The 19,655-nt window shown below is 39.9% G+C and overlaps 1 protein-coding gene across 1 annotated transcript; it reads right to left on the reverse strand.

Annotated features, from left to right (window-relative positions):
* Positions 1–4,677: 4,677 nt before the first annotated feature.
* LOC105935606 (ras-related C3 botulinum toxin substrate 1) lies at positions 4,678–19,163 on the reverse strand. Its single transcript, XM_012876112.3, has 6 exons — positions 18,848–19,163; positions 13,397–13,468; positions 13,134–13,251; positions 12,629–12,691; positions 12,246–12,405; positions 4,678–6,395 (listed from the first exon to the last, which is right to left on the reverse strand). Exons 1-6 carry the CDS (start codon positions 18,880–18,882, stop codon positions 6,262–6,264), a joined length of 582 nt encoding a protein of 193 aa, XP_012731566.2. The 5' UTR covers positions 18,883–19,163; the 3' UTR covers positions 4,678–6,261.
* Between the last annotated feature and the right edge of the window lie 492 nt (positions 19,164–19,655).

The following is a 19,655-nucleotide window of genomic DNA, read 5'->3' on the forward strand; positions in this document are numbered from 1 at the left end:
TGATGTTTCAGTTAACAGTTTCACTAGAACAGTCAAAGCCAGTCCTAAACAAATGCGTTTTGATTTTGATTTAAAAGAATTTCAACACTTTTTCAGTGTTCTGGAAGTTTGTTCCAGATAAGTGGAGCATAGGAACTAAATGCTGCTTCTCCATGTTTGATTCTGGTTGTAGGTATGCAGAGTAGGCTTGAATAAGATCTGAGTGCTCTGGAGGTTGATAAACTGACAGGAAATCTGTAATGTATTTAGGTGCTAAGCCATTCATTGATTTATAAACTAACTGAAGTATTTTAAAGGAACAATAAGAAATGTTGACATCTAGTGTTTAAAACTGGAAAAGAAAGATTCTCATTACTCTCAAGTGCTTCTGTGCTTTTTTGTCAGTTACAACTTCAGCTAATTAGGCCTCTACCACCTGGGCTACATCTAACCGGGCCTCTACCACCTGGGCTACAACTAACCGGGCCTCTACCACCTGGGCTACAACTAACCGGGCCTCTACCACCTGGGCTACAACTAACCGGGCCTCTACCACCTGGGCTACAACTAACCGGGCCTCCACCACCTGGGCTACAACTAACCAGGCCTCTACCACCTAGGCTACAACTAACCGGGCCTCCACTACAAAAAATAGAGAGAAATCTTGTTTTTAAAAAACATCGGACATCTAAGATTTTCCATACACTTAATCAGGCAAAAACAATCTGGGATCTGCGAGCTAAACCAAATGGCTTGTTAGGCGGACACTTGAATATACGGAATATGGCATCTAAAAATGAAGAGCTTCAACATCTGCTCTGCAACTCTAACATCGACTTTCTGGGGCTCTCTGAAACCTGGTTATCAGATAATTCTCCAGATTAAGTGGTAACTATGCCAGAGTATAATGTTTATAGGAATGACAGGACACATGGGAGGGGTGGAGGTGTTCTTCTTTATGTTAAAAGCGCTCTAAAATGTAGACGGATAAACTGGCCAGAAGAAATCCAGCTCGAGTATGTTGGTGTAGAAATCTCACTCTCACCTGCAATGTATTTTATTGTAATTTGCTTGTATTGTAAACCATCTGTTAAATTGGATTTTTATAACAACTTAAAACTTCTTCTTAATCATTGTGATTTAAATAAAGAAATTATAATTATTGAAGTTTTTAATTGTAAACTGGAATGATAAGAAAGCTAGAAAGAACCTGAAACAAGTCACTGAACATCTTAATTTTAAACAGTTAATAGAACAACCTACTCGAATAACTTCACACTCCAAAACTTTGATAGACTTACTTTTTATAAATAAACCTGGAAGAATTATCAAAACTTTTAATTAAGTGACTGGGTTGTCTGACCATAATGCCATCTTCTTCTCAAGAAAACTTACAAAAAAACGTTTTAATGATTCATATAGGCCAAATGCAAAAGTCTCACCCAAAACAATAATTCCCAAAAAATTACTACTAAATCTAGTGGAAGCTCTGCAACGTTGTGATTGGAACGAAATCACTCAAAGTAAAGATGTTGAAAATAGCAGCTGCCTATTTCACAAGAAAATTAACGAAGTAATGTTAAATTTTACCAAAAGGGGTAGCCACAACAAAAGAAAGAGATATCTATTACCATGGATGAATGAAGAATGTAAGAAATGGATGAGAGACAGAGATGAGCAACTAAAAAAATATATGAAATTCCGTCTCATCACAGACATGCATAAATTTACCTCATTAAGAAATAAGGTTACTCAAATTATGTGAAAGGTTAAAGCAACTTTTTTCATGAACATCATTTCTGAAGCAAATAGAAATTCCAAAAAGATCTGGCAAAGTTTAAATAAATTAACAGGGAAGGATAAAAAAGCTAAACAAGAAATTGAGCTAAAAATTAACAATATTGCTGTGACTGATCCAGATCTACTGACAAATGAATTTAATAATTATCTTCTAAATTCTGTAAGAGAAATTAGTGAATTATTTCCATCTCCTGATCTCAAACCAAGGTCCATTGATCTCACACAGCCTGTTTACGTGAAATAACAGGGCTGGAAGTGTCCAAAATTATTGGTTCACTAAAAAATTTCAAAAGCTAAAGACATTCATGGACTAGACACTCATCTCCTAAAATTATGCAAAGAGTCCCTTATTGCTCCAATAACACACATGGTTAATTTATCACTTAAACAGAGAATTGTCCCATCATCCTGGAAACTGGCCACAGTCACCCCAATCTTTAAATCTGGTGACAGTTCAAATATATCCAATTATCAACCAATCTGTATACTTCCAGTTGTTTCTAAGGTTGTTGAGAGATGGGTAGCAAATAATATAAATGAACATTTAAATAATAGTCCCTTTAACCTACATGCAATGCAATTTGGCTTCAGAGCAAACCATTCCACTGAATCAGCAAACAGCTTTTTTATAGAAAAGGTGAAAAGTAAATTGGATATATACCCCTGTGTTGGTGCAGAGTTCCTTGACCATAAAAAGGCTTTCTACACTGTCAACCGTGAAATTCTTCTAACAATTGTCAGACTTCAGTTTCTCGTCAGAGGCAATTCAGTGGCTTAAATCATATTTATCTTTAAGAAAACAACGTGTAAAAATTGACAGTATCAAATCATCGGTCTTGGATGTCTCCGTCGGTGTGTCGCAAGGATCAATACTTGGTCCCCTGTTATTCTACCTGTACATAAATGATCTTCCCAAAACATGTAATAATGTGAATTTTCAAACATATGCATATGACGCTGTAATTTATACTCATGCAAGGATTGTTAAAGAGGCAGCTTCTATTCTGACCTCAGCCATGGAGCAAGTAAATGACTGGCTTTTTAAATCATGTTTGCTTCTCAATTCCAAAAAAACGGTCTGTTTGATGTTCTCAAAAAAAAGCTCTGGAGTATTCTTGAGAGGAGAAGAATTACAACTTGTCACAGAATTCAAGTACCTCGGCGTGATACTTGGTTCCAATTTGTCTTTCAAAAATTATATAAAAAACTTGCCAATACTGTCAAATTTAACCTTAAAAATGGTGCTGCTAGAATAGTTCTCCACTCAATGATTTTATCTCACATTGAATACTGCATCACAAGTTGGTCTCTCACCACAGTTACCAATTTAAAATTAATTAAATAACTGTACAAAAAAATCTCTTAAAGTGTTTGACTAAAAACCCAATTCTTTCCATGTATGTAATATCTTGAACAAATATAATCTCTTTAATTTTGAAAATGTTATAAATTTTAAGTATGTATGCTTCATTTATAAAGTGCTACATGGAATAGCTCCACCTCCTGTGTCTACCCTGTTCAAACCTAAGACTTCAAGTGGCCTGAGAACCAGGGCCTCCTCCAGAGGAGACTGTGAGGTCCCTCACAGAAGAATAACTTTTGGTCAGAACACTCTCTCTGTGAGAGCCACTAACATCTGGAACAGTCTTCCTCTGCACATACCGGTTCATTAATGTTCATTAATGTGCTTTGTCCCTATTCAAATAAATAAATAAAAAAATTCAAAACAGTCCAATTCACCTAGGAGTACTTTTTTTAATACAATTTAGTGAATTGTTAAACTGAGTTGCAACTCCTCCTCCTCTCTTATGCTCTCTATTCTGATAGATAAAATTTTAGTTTGGAGGTGTTGACTCTTTTAGTATAGGTATCTCACTATTTTCATCTAGCCATGTCACTGTTCAATGTATAGGTATTATAAGGTTTGTTTGCTACTGGTCATCTTTTTTGCTGTTCTTTCTGCCACATTCTAGCACAGAACTACCAGTATCTCCCTCCAAGGGCCCAAGCTGTTCCTGGAATAAGCTTTTCTTATTTATCCAAACCTACAAAATACTGAAATCCAATTCTGTTTTTTCCCCAGCCTACGTATGATTTATCCCATCACAGGACCCAAGAGGCAAGCTGTGCAAAGATGCCTGTGAAACAGTCCAACACGTGGTAGCTGCTGGGTGTAGGACTGCTTACAACCCAGAGGCTGGCATTGTGGGACATCTGGGCTGAGCACAGCCTGGACCCATTTCAGGTGACTGGATTTTTGAGTTATTTCAGAATTTTGTGCTTAATAAATTCTACATACTTCTATGTACTACCCTGAAGAACCCTACATTTAGTAAGGCACCTCAAAATAGAGCTTTTTTTATTCTCATAGTTTTGATGCCTTCACTGTGCTTCTATAATGTAGAAAATCATAAAGTGAAGGAAATAAACATTAAATGACAAAGGTGAGTCCAAACTTTTAACTGGTGTAATGATTCCAGTTAAATATAAATCTGACCTATCCCCCGCCCCCTGCACTTAATGGCCTGCCTCAGATGGTTTGATCAGTTAGCCTGGACAGGACAGAGCAACATAAACTGGTGTTCTTGTGCAGCCCATAAAGTTCAGCCCACTGACGGGACGGTTCTGTGGAGCCTGGTGAACAGTTTGCTACAGGAACCATTCAAACACCCCCTTCCTTTACCAGCAACTACACCCTGAGTCAGGGTGAATAAGTGGTTTATTTCCATTCTTCAAAAGACGGGCATTTTTACGAGAACTGCAGAAAAAAGAATGGTAAACATCATATTGCCAATACAGTCTGATAATGCATTTATCAGCACTGTTTTATATAGATGGGAAAATTAACATTCTTAGGAAAAACCCCATGAGACACACACAAAATAAAAATACAACAGCGCTTTGTGAAGACTTTATTTGCCAACATAAACAGTACACTACATAAATAGTGCAGTATTGAAACCCTTCCATACTGTCCAGACTGTATGGCTCTTCAGAGTACCTTTACCAGTTTATGAAGGACTCATTTCACACTAAAATATATCAGTTGAGCAGCTTCTGATTAATCTTGCTTTAGGCATGGGCTGGTTGCACTTTTGTCAAAGGATGTTTTAAAACTGCCAATTATTTCCATTATTCTTCAAATTACAATGAACTAAATTTTATTGATTGATTGGGACCCAAGTTTTCTTTGGCTAAATGGAGCAGAACACCAGCACGGCCCCTCCCCAACCTGTTGCTGCACACTGTTGGTCAGATAAAAAGGGCTCCAGCTGTGTGGGGACTAAAGTGGCGCCACCAAGCACTCTTATTAAGGCAACGCTGTTTTAAAAACATGTTTAAAAGCACAGTTTACAGGCTGACTTTTCAAGCAGACAACCCGACTACGCTGCTAAAAACTGCTCGTTTCATTCCCAGTATTAGGTAATAAAGAGAAGGTGGGAAGACAATCATTCAAATTAATATTGTTATGCTATGTGATAGTTGTTGCTCCACTGATCTAACTGCTCTAAAGATAATAGTTTTTAACTTTTGGTAAAATACAGATACTGGGGTAATTTTATCAAAGTTAAAGTCCGGAAGTTTCATACCAGCCCATGCCTATTTTGGATTCGGCATTAAACGCAAGAAAAATCAGTTAAATGCAATAAAATCAGTTATTATAACATTATCTTCATAAACTAAAACATAGTGTCAAAAATCATGAACCTTCATAACAACAAACATTTTCTAAATGAAAAATTCAACAAATTTATAGATAAATGAGTGAATGCAACATGGCTGCCTTCCTTGCATTTTCTCATGTCAGTTACTAAAATACTGCTCTCCAGGAATTATATTCCTTTAACTTTAAGGGTTAGTCGTGTCATTTATGAGGCTATAATATTTTACACATGCTGATGTACGTGGAGAAGAATAAAAATCCATCTTCTTAAAACAAGGATATGATCTGAATTCTGGGTTTTTAGAACCACTTCAGTCTAAATGAACAACACATGTAAACAGGCTGCCAATCACAGCTAGCAACAAAATGACATTTAAAAAAACTGTTTCTCTAAAAATATTTTTGCATAAAGTAGAATTGAGTCAAGGCAGCTGGAATCTTAGGCTTCAGGACAAAATGCAGCACTGGACCTTCCTTCTTTTTTCTGTAAAAATCTAGAAATATGACAAATCCACATTCAAGTAGTGTTTCTTCATTGCAAATGACATATTTGAATATTTTTCATAAAATCTTTAATTGTGTCTTCTACCCTCACGTCCTGAGGTCTTTTAAAAATGTAATGTATTAGTCAATCTGAAAGGACCCGATGTAATCAACCATAAAAGCATCTGGGTCCATTTATATAAAAAACAGGGAGAAAATAGCTTTGCTTAGATCTAGAAAGTCCTTTCAGATGCAACTCAGACCTAATACTGCTTCTAAGTTAGCAAGAACCCAGACTGAAAAGATATTTGGTTCCTAATGTGGATCGTTCTTCATCACAGTACGGTGCACTTCCTTCTCCTTGGCTTTTTAGTGGGCTGGGGGCAGAGGACCGCCCTGATGGCTTCATCAAACACCGTCTTAAGGCCGCGCTGCGTCAGAGCCGAGCACTCCAGGTACTTCACCGCAGCTGGATTCAAAGAACAAACCAGGGAGGCAGTTAAGAAGAAATACTGAAACATTGGTAGGAAACAGATTGGGAGATGCAACTGATCACAGCTATGCCATAAACGCATTCCTCAAATTGTTAGGACACTAATTCAATTTTTGCAAACTATGGCTCAAATTGTAGGAGCGAGAGGAGCCAGTTGAGGTGGCTCAGGCATCTGGTTAGGATGCCTCCTGGACGCATCCCTGGTGAGGTGTTCTGGGCACGTCTCACCGGGAGGAGGCCCAGGACACGCTGGGGTGACTATGTCTCTTGGCTGGCCTGGGAACGCCTTGGGATTCCCCTGGAGGAGCTGGCCCAAGTGGCTGGAGAGAGGGACGTCTGGGCCTCCCTACGTCCGGGCCTCCCTATTGATGCCCCCGCGACCCGACCCCGGATAAGAGGAAGAAGATGGATGGATGGATATGGTTCAAATTCTTATCGATACATTTGTGTAATAAACTAGAATGTTGTTCCTAAATCAGCCTCATCACTTCTCATCAGTAAGTTAAAGGATGGACACTACTAATTTCCATTGTGCAATCTCTACAGTGAAATAAAACTATGGAGCTCTCTTTACATATTTTAGAATCAAGTGATTTATAATCACCCACAAACAGTTCAATTAAAAATGAAAAAAAAACAAAAAAAACAGCTAAAGATTCAACTAATATCTATTCCTTACAGATTAATACTGACACTGGGTACAAACATGAAAAGTAATAAAGTAAAACAAACATTAATCTACAGAATTACTTTCAACAGAAATTGAATAACTACATTTGGATTACAGATGCACTAATCCAGTTTTTGATCCAATCCGATAGTTGGACCAAAGGTATCGGCCGATACCCGATACTATTGTTGAATGAATAAACCGTATACCTTGCCACATGAGAGAAGTTTGCGATGTGTAATTTACTAAATTTATCACTTTGCAGATATCACATGTTGCAGTCAGACTTGTTGGCGTATCAAGTTTTAAAAACAGCAGACATGGCTTGGTCCGGTGCTTTATATTCGCTCATCACTAGTTGCTGTGCGTGCTCTGCATGTTGACGTAACTGACGTTAAAAATAGAATTGAACTGAATAGATCGCTGTAACTGCATTGCTATGTATGATATTAATAAAAAAAAACTTAATGACTGGATCGAAATTCTGGAAAGGCATCATTTATCCGATCCAGCCAATTAGTCAATGTCGGAGCAGATATCTGATCCGGGTGTCAGATCGGTGCATCTCTAATTTGAATAAATTGTAGTGAGATTAAATCCACAATAGCTACACTAAAAAGGACTACATTGTTATAAGGGACTGGAACGTGCCAAATACTAAACATTTTAGTCAAAAGACCATGACAAAACATTTCTTTAAAACTGCTGTTAAAGTTAGTGCTGCAGGTGAAACAGATTGTTAAAAACAAGACGTTAAACAGATAATGTAAGAACTGCCAGGGTTACACTCTAACCTGACTTACGGCCAGCTCCGTGTGTTACAGAGGTCTAACCATGATCAAATGAGATTTTGTGGAACATCAAGTAGTGCCACATCTCTGAATCGTGGGCCACTGAGTTCTCCACCCCCAAAAGAGGGTTCCATTATAGTAGATCTTTATCGGATAATGCTGTATCAAAACTTAAAGAGTCTGTCCCCTTTTTAATATCCTCAGTATTGCAGAAATGCCCTGTAGATGGCAGCAATGCTGTTTCTTCCCATTCACAAATCGATAACTTTGCTAACAGTGTGACTTCCTCATTGCGTTCTGCATTAGACAATGTAGCTCCCTTGAAAAAGAAGGTGATTATTCACAGGAAGCTGGCTCCCTGGTTTAATTCAGAGCTGCGTTCCTTGAAGCACAATGTTAGGAAATTGGAGAGAAAATGGCGCTCTACACACCAAGAGGAATCCTACTTAATCTGGAGGGACAGTCTATTGTTGCATAACAAGACCCTTCGCAGAGTTAGAGCAGCATATTTTTCATCATTAATTGAAGAGAATAAAAATAATCCTAGATTTCTCTTTAGTACGGTTGCTAAACTTACCCAGAGACATAGCTCTGTTGATCCATCCATTCCCTTAGCTCTTAGTAGTAACGATTTTATGGGATTCTTCATAAATAAAATTGATGCCATTAAAGATAAAATAATTGGCATCCTCCCAAACATGATTACCTGGTCCTCAGTAAGTGAGGCAGCATTGGATGAATCTTTAGAACCTGCGCAGTGTCTGAACTGTTTAGAAGCAGTAGAGCTTTCTGAGCTATCTAAAATTTTAGCTTCATCTAAACCTTCTACCTGTATGTTAGACCCAATCCCAACCAAGTTGTTTAAAGGCATATTCCCTTTGATCAGTGGCCCTATTTTGGACATGATTAATCTATCCTTAGTAAATGGATATGTACCACAGGTTTTTAAAGTAGCTGTTATTAAACCTTTACTTAAGAAACCTTCTCTTGATCAAGATGAGTTAGTAAATTACAGACCTATATCTAATCTTCTTTTCTTATCTAAAATTCTTGAGAAAGTAGTTGCTAATCAACTTTGTGAACATTTACAATGCAATGACCTACTTGAGGAGTTTCAGTCAGGCTTCAGAGCTCATCATAGCACTGAAACTGCTCTGGTGAAGGTCATTAATGATATTCTCATGGCCTCAGATAATGGACTTGTGTCTATACTTGTCCTGTTAGATCTCAGTGCTGCGTTTGATACAGTTGATCACAATATTCTCCTACAAAGACTTGAGCATACTGTAGGGATTAAGGGGAAAGCATTAGGCTAGTTTAAATCATATCTGTCGGACAGATTCCAGTTTGTTCATGTTAATAATAAATCTTCCTCAAACTCTAGGGTCACCTGAGGAGTACCACATGGTTCAGTCCTTGGACCAATTCTATTTACTATATATATGCTTCCGATTGGCAAAATTATCAGACAGCATGGGATTAATTTCCACTGTTATGCTGATGACACTCAGCTATATTTATCCATAAATCCTGATGAATCCAATCAATTACTTCGACTGCAGTCATGTCTTGATGACATCAAAAGCTGGATGACTTTAAATTTCCTGCACTTAAATTCTGACAAGACAGAAGTTGTAATCTTTGGGCCAGAGTCCTCAAAAAATAAACCTCTTAACCAATCACTTAATCTGGGTGGCATTAATTTGGCCTCTGGTAATACAGTAAAAAATCTTGGTGTTATTTTTGACCAAGACATTTAAATCCCAAATTAAACAGGTTTCCAGAGTTTCCTTTTTTCACCTCAGGAATAATCGCCAAAATTAGAAACATTCTGTCCAGGGGTGGTGTTGAAAACTAGTCCATGCATTTGTTACTTCAAGGCTGGACTATTGTAATTCTTTACTATCAGGAAGTCCACAAAATGCAGTTCAAAGTCTTCAGCTGATCCAAAATGCTGCAGCAAGAGTTCTGATGAAAATCAACAAGAGGGATCAAATTTCTCCAATTTTAGCTTCCCTTCATTGGCTTCCTGTTAAATCAAGAATAGAATTTAAAATTCTTCTTCTCACGTATAAAGCCCTTAATAATCAAGCTCCATCATATATCAGAGCTCTGATTACCCCGTATGCTCCTAACAGAGCACTTTGCTCTCAGACTGCAGGTCTGCTGGTGGTTCCTAGAGTCTCTAAAAGTAGAATGGGAGGCAGATCCTTTAGTCATCAGGCTTTTCTCCTGTGGAACCAACTCCCAGTTTTGGTCCGTGAGGCAGACACCCTGTCTACTTTTAAGACTAATCTTAAAACTTTCCTTTTTGACAAAACTAAAACTATACCTAGAGTGGCTCATGTTACTCTGAGCTACCTTTACAGTTTTATTGCTATAGGCTTAGGCTACTGGAGGACATCAGGATCTAATTTTCTCACTCTATAGAGTTCTACTGTTCTTCAATGGGGTACCGCGCGCGAGCTATTTTTAGAAACACAACGTCACGATGACGTCACATCACGTGGTACGCAGTGGGGCAAACTCCGGAAACCCGCCGCTGTTTTGCTGTAAAAGAGACGTGCGTTAGCCTAGGTTTTACTCGGTAAACGACTGCTTTTTCCAAATCTAAGACCATGGTTTTTAAACATTGTTGCTATGGAACGTGCAACAGCGACTCGAGGTACGCTGATCGGCCGCATATGAAGGATGTTTTCTTCAAGACTGCCAAGGAGAAATGTGTGCCTGGTACACCGGGGCGGTCGGCCTACACAACAGTTCAACCCGGAAAAAGTTACCCAATTCAAGTACATATGTAGCAAGCATTTTGTCGGAGGAAAGGGCACAACCGAAGAACATCCTGACCCAATTCCAGCGACATCAAGTCAAGGTAAGAGTATTTTGGTGGCCGACATGTTAATAAAGTAGCGCCTGCTACCATGACAGCATATAGGCTATCATGGTAGCAGGCGCTAACATGATAGCCTGCTACCAGGATAGCTTACTCAAAAACATTTGAAATGAGACAAACATTAAACATATACCCATTCCTGGACGGTGATTGCAAACAACAACAAAAAAAAAAAAAAAACGGCCGACGCTGCCATGACCGCCGCGCAGGAAAAAAAAACAAAGCTTACCGTTCATCAACTCGGCCCGTTTTCCGGTCTTTTTAAATCTTCGAACCTCAAGCCATCGTTTGAGCTGAAGGTTGGTGTGTTCTTCACAGTGCGACCAGTAAACCGTGCGCCTGGGACATCGTCTTGGGAAAGTTTAACGGCTGTAAAGTCGGTCATATCGCTGGTTCTGTTGCGCTTGTAATAGCTGGGTTATCCGTGCGTTCTTTCCTGTATGCCCTACCTAAGCGGCAAAAGGGGCGTTGCTCTTGAGACGGTGACGTCACGTGCGCGGTACCCCATTATGCATTGCGTGTTGTCATTTCTGCTTTAACTTTCTGTTCTCTCTCTTTTATCTTCATAGTAGGTACACCTGGTCTGGCGTTCTGTTAACTGTGACATCGTCCAGAGAAGACGGCTCACCCGCTACTACCATCTAATGTAGAACAGATTACTAGATCAATGTGTGCTTCTGTGCTTTTTTGTCTGTCTTGTTGTGTCTCTGCTCTGTCTTCTCTAACCCCCAGTCGGTCGAGGCAGATGACCGTTCATACTGAGCCTGGTTCTGCTGGAGGTTTTCCTTCCCGTTAATGGGTAATTTTTCTTCCCACTGTCGCTTCATGCTTGCTCAGTATGAGGGATCGCTGCAAAGCCATGGACAATGCAGACGACTCTCCCTGTGGCTCTACGCTTCCCCAGGAGTGAATGCTGCTTGTCGGGACTTTGATGCAATCATCTGGTTTCCTTATATAGAAAAATTTTGACCAATCTGTATAATATGATTGAACTTGATTTTGTAAAGTGCCTCGAGATGACATGTTTCATGATTTGGCGCTATATAAATAAAATTGAATTGAACTTCTAATGCGCTCCCATTTTGAATAGTGCATGTGTATTGGGATCAAATGTGTGGCATTTACAGTGTTCTATTGAATCGGTATCCCATCTAATTTTATTTCCATATAGTTTAAATTCTCCTAGTGACTCCAAGGAATACAAGAATAATGTAGAAGGTACATCCAGTCAAGCAACCAGCATGCTGAGATGCTTGATAGCATGTGCAGATAGCATTGTATAAGATTAATAATGTTATTAATGGCTCACTGATCTAAAATATGAGTCTCAGTTGTGTAAATGCTGGTGCAGTAGTGGCCATGTGTGGTATCATGGCATGTGTGGGCTGTGTCAGCTATAAGAATAATATATAAGTAACTATAAGAATAATATAATAAAAATGAATCTGGGCATGTGTGAAACAAAAACTGACTTATTTCCTTAGCCATGGCCAAGCCCTGTGGATAGATGATGGGAGAGAGTTTCTTCTCCTTCAGCTTTTCAACCGTGTCCTTATCATCCCTCAGGTCCAACTTGGTGCCCACCAGGATTATTGGTGTCTTGGGGCAGTGGTGTCTGACCTCTGGATACCACTGCAGGGGGAGAACAGAGGCCATCACTTACAGTAAGGAATGTTTGGGTGAAAAAGTTTTATGTGGCTGTATTGTTAGGTCAATCTTGAATTTATTTCCATTTATTTAGGCTAATTTCCAATTTTTACTGAAGAAAAAAATAAAATAAGACAGTCAAGTTACTGTCTCATGCTAGACTTCTCCCTCCCATTGTAACTCAACTATCAAACCAGGCTTCTCTTACCTTGGCGCGGACATTTTCAAAGGAAGCTGGACTGACAAGTGAAAAGCAAATAAGGAAAACGTCCTGAAAGGAAAAAGGAAAATCATTTGATCAAAAACGTGATTTAAAATTGTCAGTGACGCAAGTATTTAGATCTTCATGTGAAAAATCCTCGAAATCACATTGGTTTAATCAATGAATAAACAGAATAGAAACCGTCCGTTTCAATGCACAACACAAATCAGGACTCATTGTACTAGTTAAAGAAAGAGTGCCAGCCTCTCTCTGTCACAAAGACCAGATTGTTGTTAAGACAAGGAGAGTAAACAAGCACTGCTTTTCACTCCATTATGCCCTTCTTAAGACAGTCTATATTTACTGTACTTGTCTGAGAGGAGGATTGTTTTGTTAACTATATCTCCAAATCAAAGAAGAGACAATGTTCCACTAGCTCTTTGCAGGGCGCTGGATGGAGATGAGCAGTTGATATCTCTGCTGTGTTCACTTGGAATGCCTATAAACCCACCGTCTGAGGGTAGGACAGAGGTCTGAGTCTGTCATAGTCCTCCTGTCCTGCTGTGTCCCACAGACCCAGGTTCACTGGTTTCCCATCCACCATCACATTCGCAGAATAGTTGTCAAATCTGCAAGGAAAGGGCTAAACATTAGTTTACAAATACGTTTGTCACACCTTGGTGCCATCACATGCTCAGACTGCCTCCCTCATATTTAACCCACCCATGCTTCAATGCAGAATGACCAGAACAGGTGCTACCATGTGAGACTTACACTGTAGGGATGTATTCTCCAGGGAAGGCATTGGTGGTGTAGCTGATGAGAAGACATGTTTTCCCCACCGCCCTGAGGGGACAGAGAAGACAACAATAAGAAGTCTGGACTTCCTTTCACCGTCTGAGCAGCAATAGCTTTTCACAAGATGTTAAGTCGCTTCGGTCCAACTCTTTTGGCGGGTACCCATGTGAAGTTAGGCCAATATAATGTCCGACGTCCACCACCTTAGCTCTGAGGAGCAGTATGAAAATGCGCTTCTGACTAATACGGTGTGCAGGGATGGAAATTCACACCCACCACAGGGTTGGGGTTATTATGTTCAACATGTAAGGCAGCAGACAACGATAATGTCTCTCAGGAGTAAAGATAAAGACCCAAAGTTAAACGGAGTTATTTTAATGACACATGGAAAATAAATAAATAGCAATGTCGAGTTTCGCGACTGGCTTGTTTACGATAGTAGTAGCCGCTGTTTACACTGAAAGGCACATACCCGCGCATACCTACCTGTATTTGACTGCCCTGTTGCCTCGCTCAGTACAACCACATATCGATGACAAAGCAGATTAAAATATTGCCAACGTTGCTACGTTTTCTTATATTCCCAATATCAACTCGTTTCTTATTCATATATGTCTTGAAGAACTCTTTTTTTTTGGCAGATTAATTTAATTACAGCTTTTTTATATGAACATTTATTGAGTTGAAAGTTTTAACTGTCTCCAGAATGTTCTGTTCCATAGTTTGTAATTACGGCTCACAGCCCCCACCTTTCATCATTTCTCCTGTTTTAGCTTCCCTTCATTGGCTTCCTGTTAAATCAAGGATATAATTTAAATTTCTCCTTCTCGCGTATAAAGCCCTTAATAATCAAGCTCCATCATAGATCAGAGCTCTGATTACCCCGTATGTTCCTAACAGAGCACTTCGCTCTCAGACTGCAGGTCTGCTGGTGGTCCCTAGAGTCTCTAAAAGTAGAATGGGAGGCAGATCTTTTAGCGATCAGGCTAGAATTGGGGAAACAGAATGAAGCGAACAGGCGCGGTGGACGCACAACTAGACAAAATTGAAATTTCACTTGAATTCAACAATCTGAACTTTTCTGTCGATCAGCGTCACGTTTACCAATCAGGGACTGGTTCCGGTCTTGACGTAGGGCGAAGGAGCACAGCGGAGACTAAGCTTTTTTTAATTCTAAATGGAAAATACATTTCTAATAACTGATTGATTTACTGACCAAAGACAGATGGAAAGGTGCTTTGCAGCTGGGTTAGAGCGTCTGTAATTGGTGCCCTGGAGGGTGGTCTGTTCCTCGACGTGGGACCGCAGGTCCTTATACTGGGTACGGGACTGATGGAAGTACTGCTGGAAGCAACCGTCATCCAGACACCAGGTGGCACCAGGTCACTAGATTTTTCTCTAGTTGTTTTTTTTTTTAAAAAAGGTCGGTGGATGGGTCTGAAAAGTCGCTAAATATAGTGAGTGATTTGCTAAATTGACAGCAGTGACCAGGTGCTTTCTCAGATTAGAAGTATTACCCTCAGTGGCCTTGTACTTCAAGTCACAAATATTGCAGTGAGCGTAATCTGTGTTGCATTTTGAGAAGTGGAGCCATACTTTCGGCCACTTTCTACCAATCATGCTTGCTTTCTTGACTGGACCAGCAGCTACTGACGTCATTATGCTCTTGTGCGTGCAATGCTGTGTTTGGCATTGAAAATCGCCCACTCTTCCAATCCTCAAGAGTCACAGTGATGCGTTTAGGTGCCAAAACATGGCTATTTTACGTGAACCGGTACTCTGTAGTACCGACGGGATTTGGTCGGTACCTATAAAAGTACAGAATTCAATACCCAACCCTAAGCAGACAGGTGGTGGTACTCGCCGGACTGGGTGGGTCTCATGGCTGCTATATACTCCACAAGAACTGAGACAATTTGCGAATTATGTGATTTTGATCTCTCCGCTGTGTCTTTGAGGGTCTCTCTGCTTGTTCTTGATGTCTGGGCAGAACGTTGATGATGTGGTGAAGTGAGCCGGACGAAACATCAAACAATCAATGGCAGGCGAAGAACGTGATAAATTAGCTGCACCCTTAGAGTTTTGTTTCTGACATGCTAACCTCCCACAAGCTTTCAAGGGGCGGGGGCTGAAGTCCTTAGGCTATTTAACAGTTGGATAAGAGTATGAGAGTCCTGGGGGCATTTACCCCCCAGGTAGTTTTACTTGTTTTGCAGGTGACCGGAACATGTTTTTTGGTGTGGTCTGTGTCTACTAAAGAGTGTGTTTAACTGTGCACGCACATGTGTTGCATGTGTCTGCTCATCACGCCAGAACTCTGATACAGAGAGCTCAAAATTGTTGAAGTATGTCTACGTAGAGCAAGGGTTAAAGCAAAAATAATCAATTTGACTGAAAACATTTTCTACTCAGCCCATATTTCCCCGGGATCGTGGACGTCATGCCACATTACGTACCACACATGTGAATTATTATTAATATTATTAATATAATTATTGTGAAAGTCAACTTTAACCAAATCTGGTTCTTTTAAAATATGCATTGACATTCCTGTATCTCTGTCACCTTTCAGCTTCAGAGCCTTGGCGTGATCCTGGACAGCCCTCTCCATCCTCTACTTTACTTTCCACATCCATAACATCACCTGGTTAACTTATGTTCATCGTTGCAGCATCAAGTTCTTCCTTCACACTTTTGCCAAACTGGTTTACAGTCCACTCACCTCTCAACTTTACAATTTCAGCTCCCTTCCCTCCCTGTCCCCCAGAAAAAAAACTCCATAAATTGCAGCTGGTACAAAAACAGCAGCTTGCATCATTACATTGTCTACATCTCACCTGTACATTAACTCCACTGGCTCCCTGTTACATTCAATGTCCTTTTGTAAATTTCGGACTTTCATATCTATCCAAGTGAATGCAAGTTCAAATTATTTGCTATGCAATTGATCTTTTTATTATTTCATTTAGCACCATGTTTATCCATAGGGCGATCTTAAGGTGGCCATAAATACAATGCTATATTGCAATAAAAAGGTGAAGACAACAGGAAAGTGATTTCAAGCTTATTTTGCCTTTAACATGTTCAAATTGAATTTTTTCTATGTGCTAGTCGGACAGAATTGATAATTTTATCATATAAATAAATTGTGTGTAGGTTTATATTAATTTTTATTCAACACTGTAACTGCATCTGCAACATTAACTGTTCTGGAGGCCACTTTACCCAGGTCATTATCACAGTATTGCACCAGTACAATAGAAGGTGTACCGATGTTTGCAATTGCATTTGTTGGCTCATCTACATTTAAACAAAACACTTGTTTTTGTAGTTTGGCCGACATTTCCCTTTTATACTGGGCAGCAATGCCGTGAACGCATGTGAATTTGATACTGACAGTCTTGAAAGAGCTCTCTGATCTTCAGCAATCGACTTGATCGAGTCAATGAGCTGTAGCTGTTTCCCAGTTAAAGAGGAGACGTGCTGCAGAAAACGTGCGTATTTGGTGGCATATTACGCACATAAACACACCTGGCAGGTTAAGCTTTGTGCATCACAACCGACAATCATCCCAATCTCGTCCGTAATGGCAGCTGACGTGGCCACAGGTTACTCATTAATTTAACTGCAAGAGCAACGATAGACACACAGGGAAATTTGTTCTCAGATGTTCAATGCGCTGAACTTTCTCACTTCCTGGTTCGCATAAATCCAAAGAAAACCTTTGACCACCACTACTTTCATTCATGCCATATGTGTTTCAGTTTGAGACGTTCTTCCAAAAGTTAAAATGATGGAACACCAACAAAACTCAGACTGGCAGATGTCCACTTTGCAAAGATCCGCCCTCCTCTCTTTCTGATTGGCTAATGTCCCGGCTCTGCCAGGTTTCATTGGTTGAGTGCTGCTTCAGTTTAAAACCTTGAATACAAAGTCTAAACAGAACCAAGTTGATCCGTTGTTTTGCTCTTGTTTTCCAACGGACAGAGATCCGTTGCAGCGACTGAGAACTTTAACCCACGACGTAGAGGCAGAACTGACAACACATGCCTGATATCTATTATTACTTATTTATCATGCCTGGGCAAGTTCTCAGTTATCCGGGTCATCGCAACAGCAAGCAGGCTTAAATCGGAGGCAACCGGACTTTGGTTCAGTTCTCAAGTGCGAGCCACCAGAATTGCCAACGAAAGTCTGGTTGTCTCCGATCTAAGCCTGTTTGCGGTTACTTATTTATCGTTTAAAAGAGGGCAAGACTTTTGACCGATAACAGGAAGGCTGAAGGACAATTCAATAACAATATATATCGATCAATATACGTGTTGTCTATCGAAAAAAAAAGGGTCAATAAAAAGTTCAATAGAAAACAGTTTTCCTTCCTTTTGCATTCTAGCCTATCCTACATGATACTACAGTAACTACATCCTCCCAACCAATCACAAACAGACCCAGGAAAGCTTGATTACCAAGCTCCGCCCCCTTCAAAGAGTTCAGAGAGCATGTGTTCTTTTTTATTTTGGAAATAAAGTTTGGTAAAAAAGTCGGTTGAATTAAGGGTTGAATTTGAATTTAGTGTTTTTTGTGTTCTTTATCTAAAAAAATACGTCATTAAGCAAGATCATAAAATGCCCAGGGCTGGACTTAAAATTGTTTTTTTATAATCTGAACGGAGTAAAGCAAAGTGTCTCTAGGTTACTCTTCTGAGCTTTTGATCTTGCTGGTTTGGAAATGTTGACAGTCTTTCTCTGAGTTAATGATCTACATTCTCAGTGACATCCATGCACATTTCTTCAACCTGAAGATTCAAATTTTTTGCCGATGACTGTTTTACACACTTCTAATGAAATGTTTGATTTACATCGTTCTGTAAAGGGACTGCTTTCTAAATCCCGTCAAATGCTGAGGACTATTTGCACACTTTGTAGCTTCTGGGGGGGCGTTGTCTGTGCATTTACCTGAACATTATGTCTTGATTTGTGTCTGTGTAACGTTAGTAAATGCTGAGCCGGTGTCTCACCAAACTTTCATTATGGCTACAAAATGACAAAGATTCTTAACACACCCAGATGCTTCTCTTTCAGTAACGCTAGGCTGGGCCAACTGTTTAAAAGTTTAAAATGGGAACTCAAAGTCATTTCGTCTTTGTTTTAAATTGGTAAAAACCCGATATTCCATCCGTGGGGGCATTAATCATTCAACCATTAATCCTGAAACGCATAAAACAGCATGTTGCGTCTGACTGACGCTAAATCCGTGACCCAGCTGGACTGACAGCAGCTGTCGCTCTGTTGGCAGTGTTAGCCGCTAGCTAACTGTTGCTAACTGGGTCAAACCAAAACCACGACGTGTAAGCTTTAATTCTTTACTATGTGACCCCAACTGTAATAATGGGGGCTAAAGTGAGAACAAAAAAATACATAAACTCACCCGTCTCCCACCACCACACACTTAATGGCCTGCATCGATCCCGGTTAGCTGGTCCAGCTAACAGCGGCTAAACTAAACCAGTCTGTCTGAAAAGTGCAGCGTGAGAAAGAGAATAACTCCTGCGGGATTGAGTAAAAAAAAAAAGTCTATATAGAAGGAGCTACTCGACTCCCCGGGTCTGGTCAGGTGCAACACCACGGTCAAACCTCAGAGTTGGAAATAACTAACACAGGCAACACCCTGAAAAAAAGTCCAGTTCAGATTGAAGAAGAAAAAAAAAACGCCCACTGTTTGATTTGGAAACTGGATCCCAAGCTGGATCCCGGCTGGAAGTCACTTCCGGTCAGAGCAGGGCGGTCAAAGCCTGTCCTCTAGTGGTGGTCACAGGGAGCATCTTCAGGGCCCTTTACATAAAGTGTACTCAGAGAGGATTCCCACCACGTTCACATTGTTTATTTCTTCAATGTTCTCAACACAATACCCCAATATAAGAAAGCATAAAATGCATCACTGAGGTTTTTGAACATTTATTGACAACCCCACCCCCCTCAAAAGAAAAAGCTCTTAGAAAAGACTGCTGCTAATTACATCCCCAAGGATTTGAATATTGTGAAAAAGTACAATATTCCTCGTTACCCATTTCAGAAACTAAAACTCATATACAGTGGCGGCTTGTCAATAGACCCTTTTCACAGTGACGTCATGTGAAAAGGGTCTATAGGGAGCGCTTATGAGCCTGACCCCATCAAAACCACAGAAAAGAGGGGTAGTCGTTAAACATAAATTAGGAAATAAAACAGAAATAAAA

Source organism: Fundulus heteroclitus, chromosome 10 (assembly GCF_011125445.2).
Source record: "Fundulus heteroclitus isolate FHET01 chromosome 10, MU-UCD_Fhet_4.1, whole genome shotgun sequence".
NCBI lineage: Eukaryota > Metazoa > Chordata > Actinopteri > Cyprinodontiformes > Fundulidae > Fundulus > Fundulus heteroclitus.

Coding starts and splice junctions, on each gene's coding strand:
- LOC105935606 (XM_012876112.3), bottom strand. CDS start 18,882: ATGCAGGCCATTAAGTGTGTGGTGGTGGGAGACGG. Junction 12,692..13,133: donor CTCTGTCCTACCCTCAGACG/GTGGGTTTATAG, acceptor TTTTCCTTTCAG/GACGTTTTCCTTATTTGCTT. Junction 12,406..12,628: donor TTGAAAATGTCCGCGCCAAG/GTAAGAGAAGCC, acceptor CTCCCCCTGCAG/TGGTATCCAGAGGTCAGACA.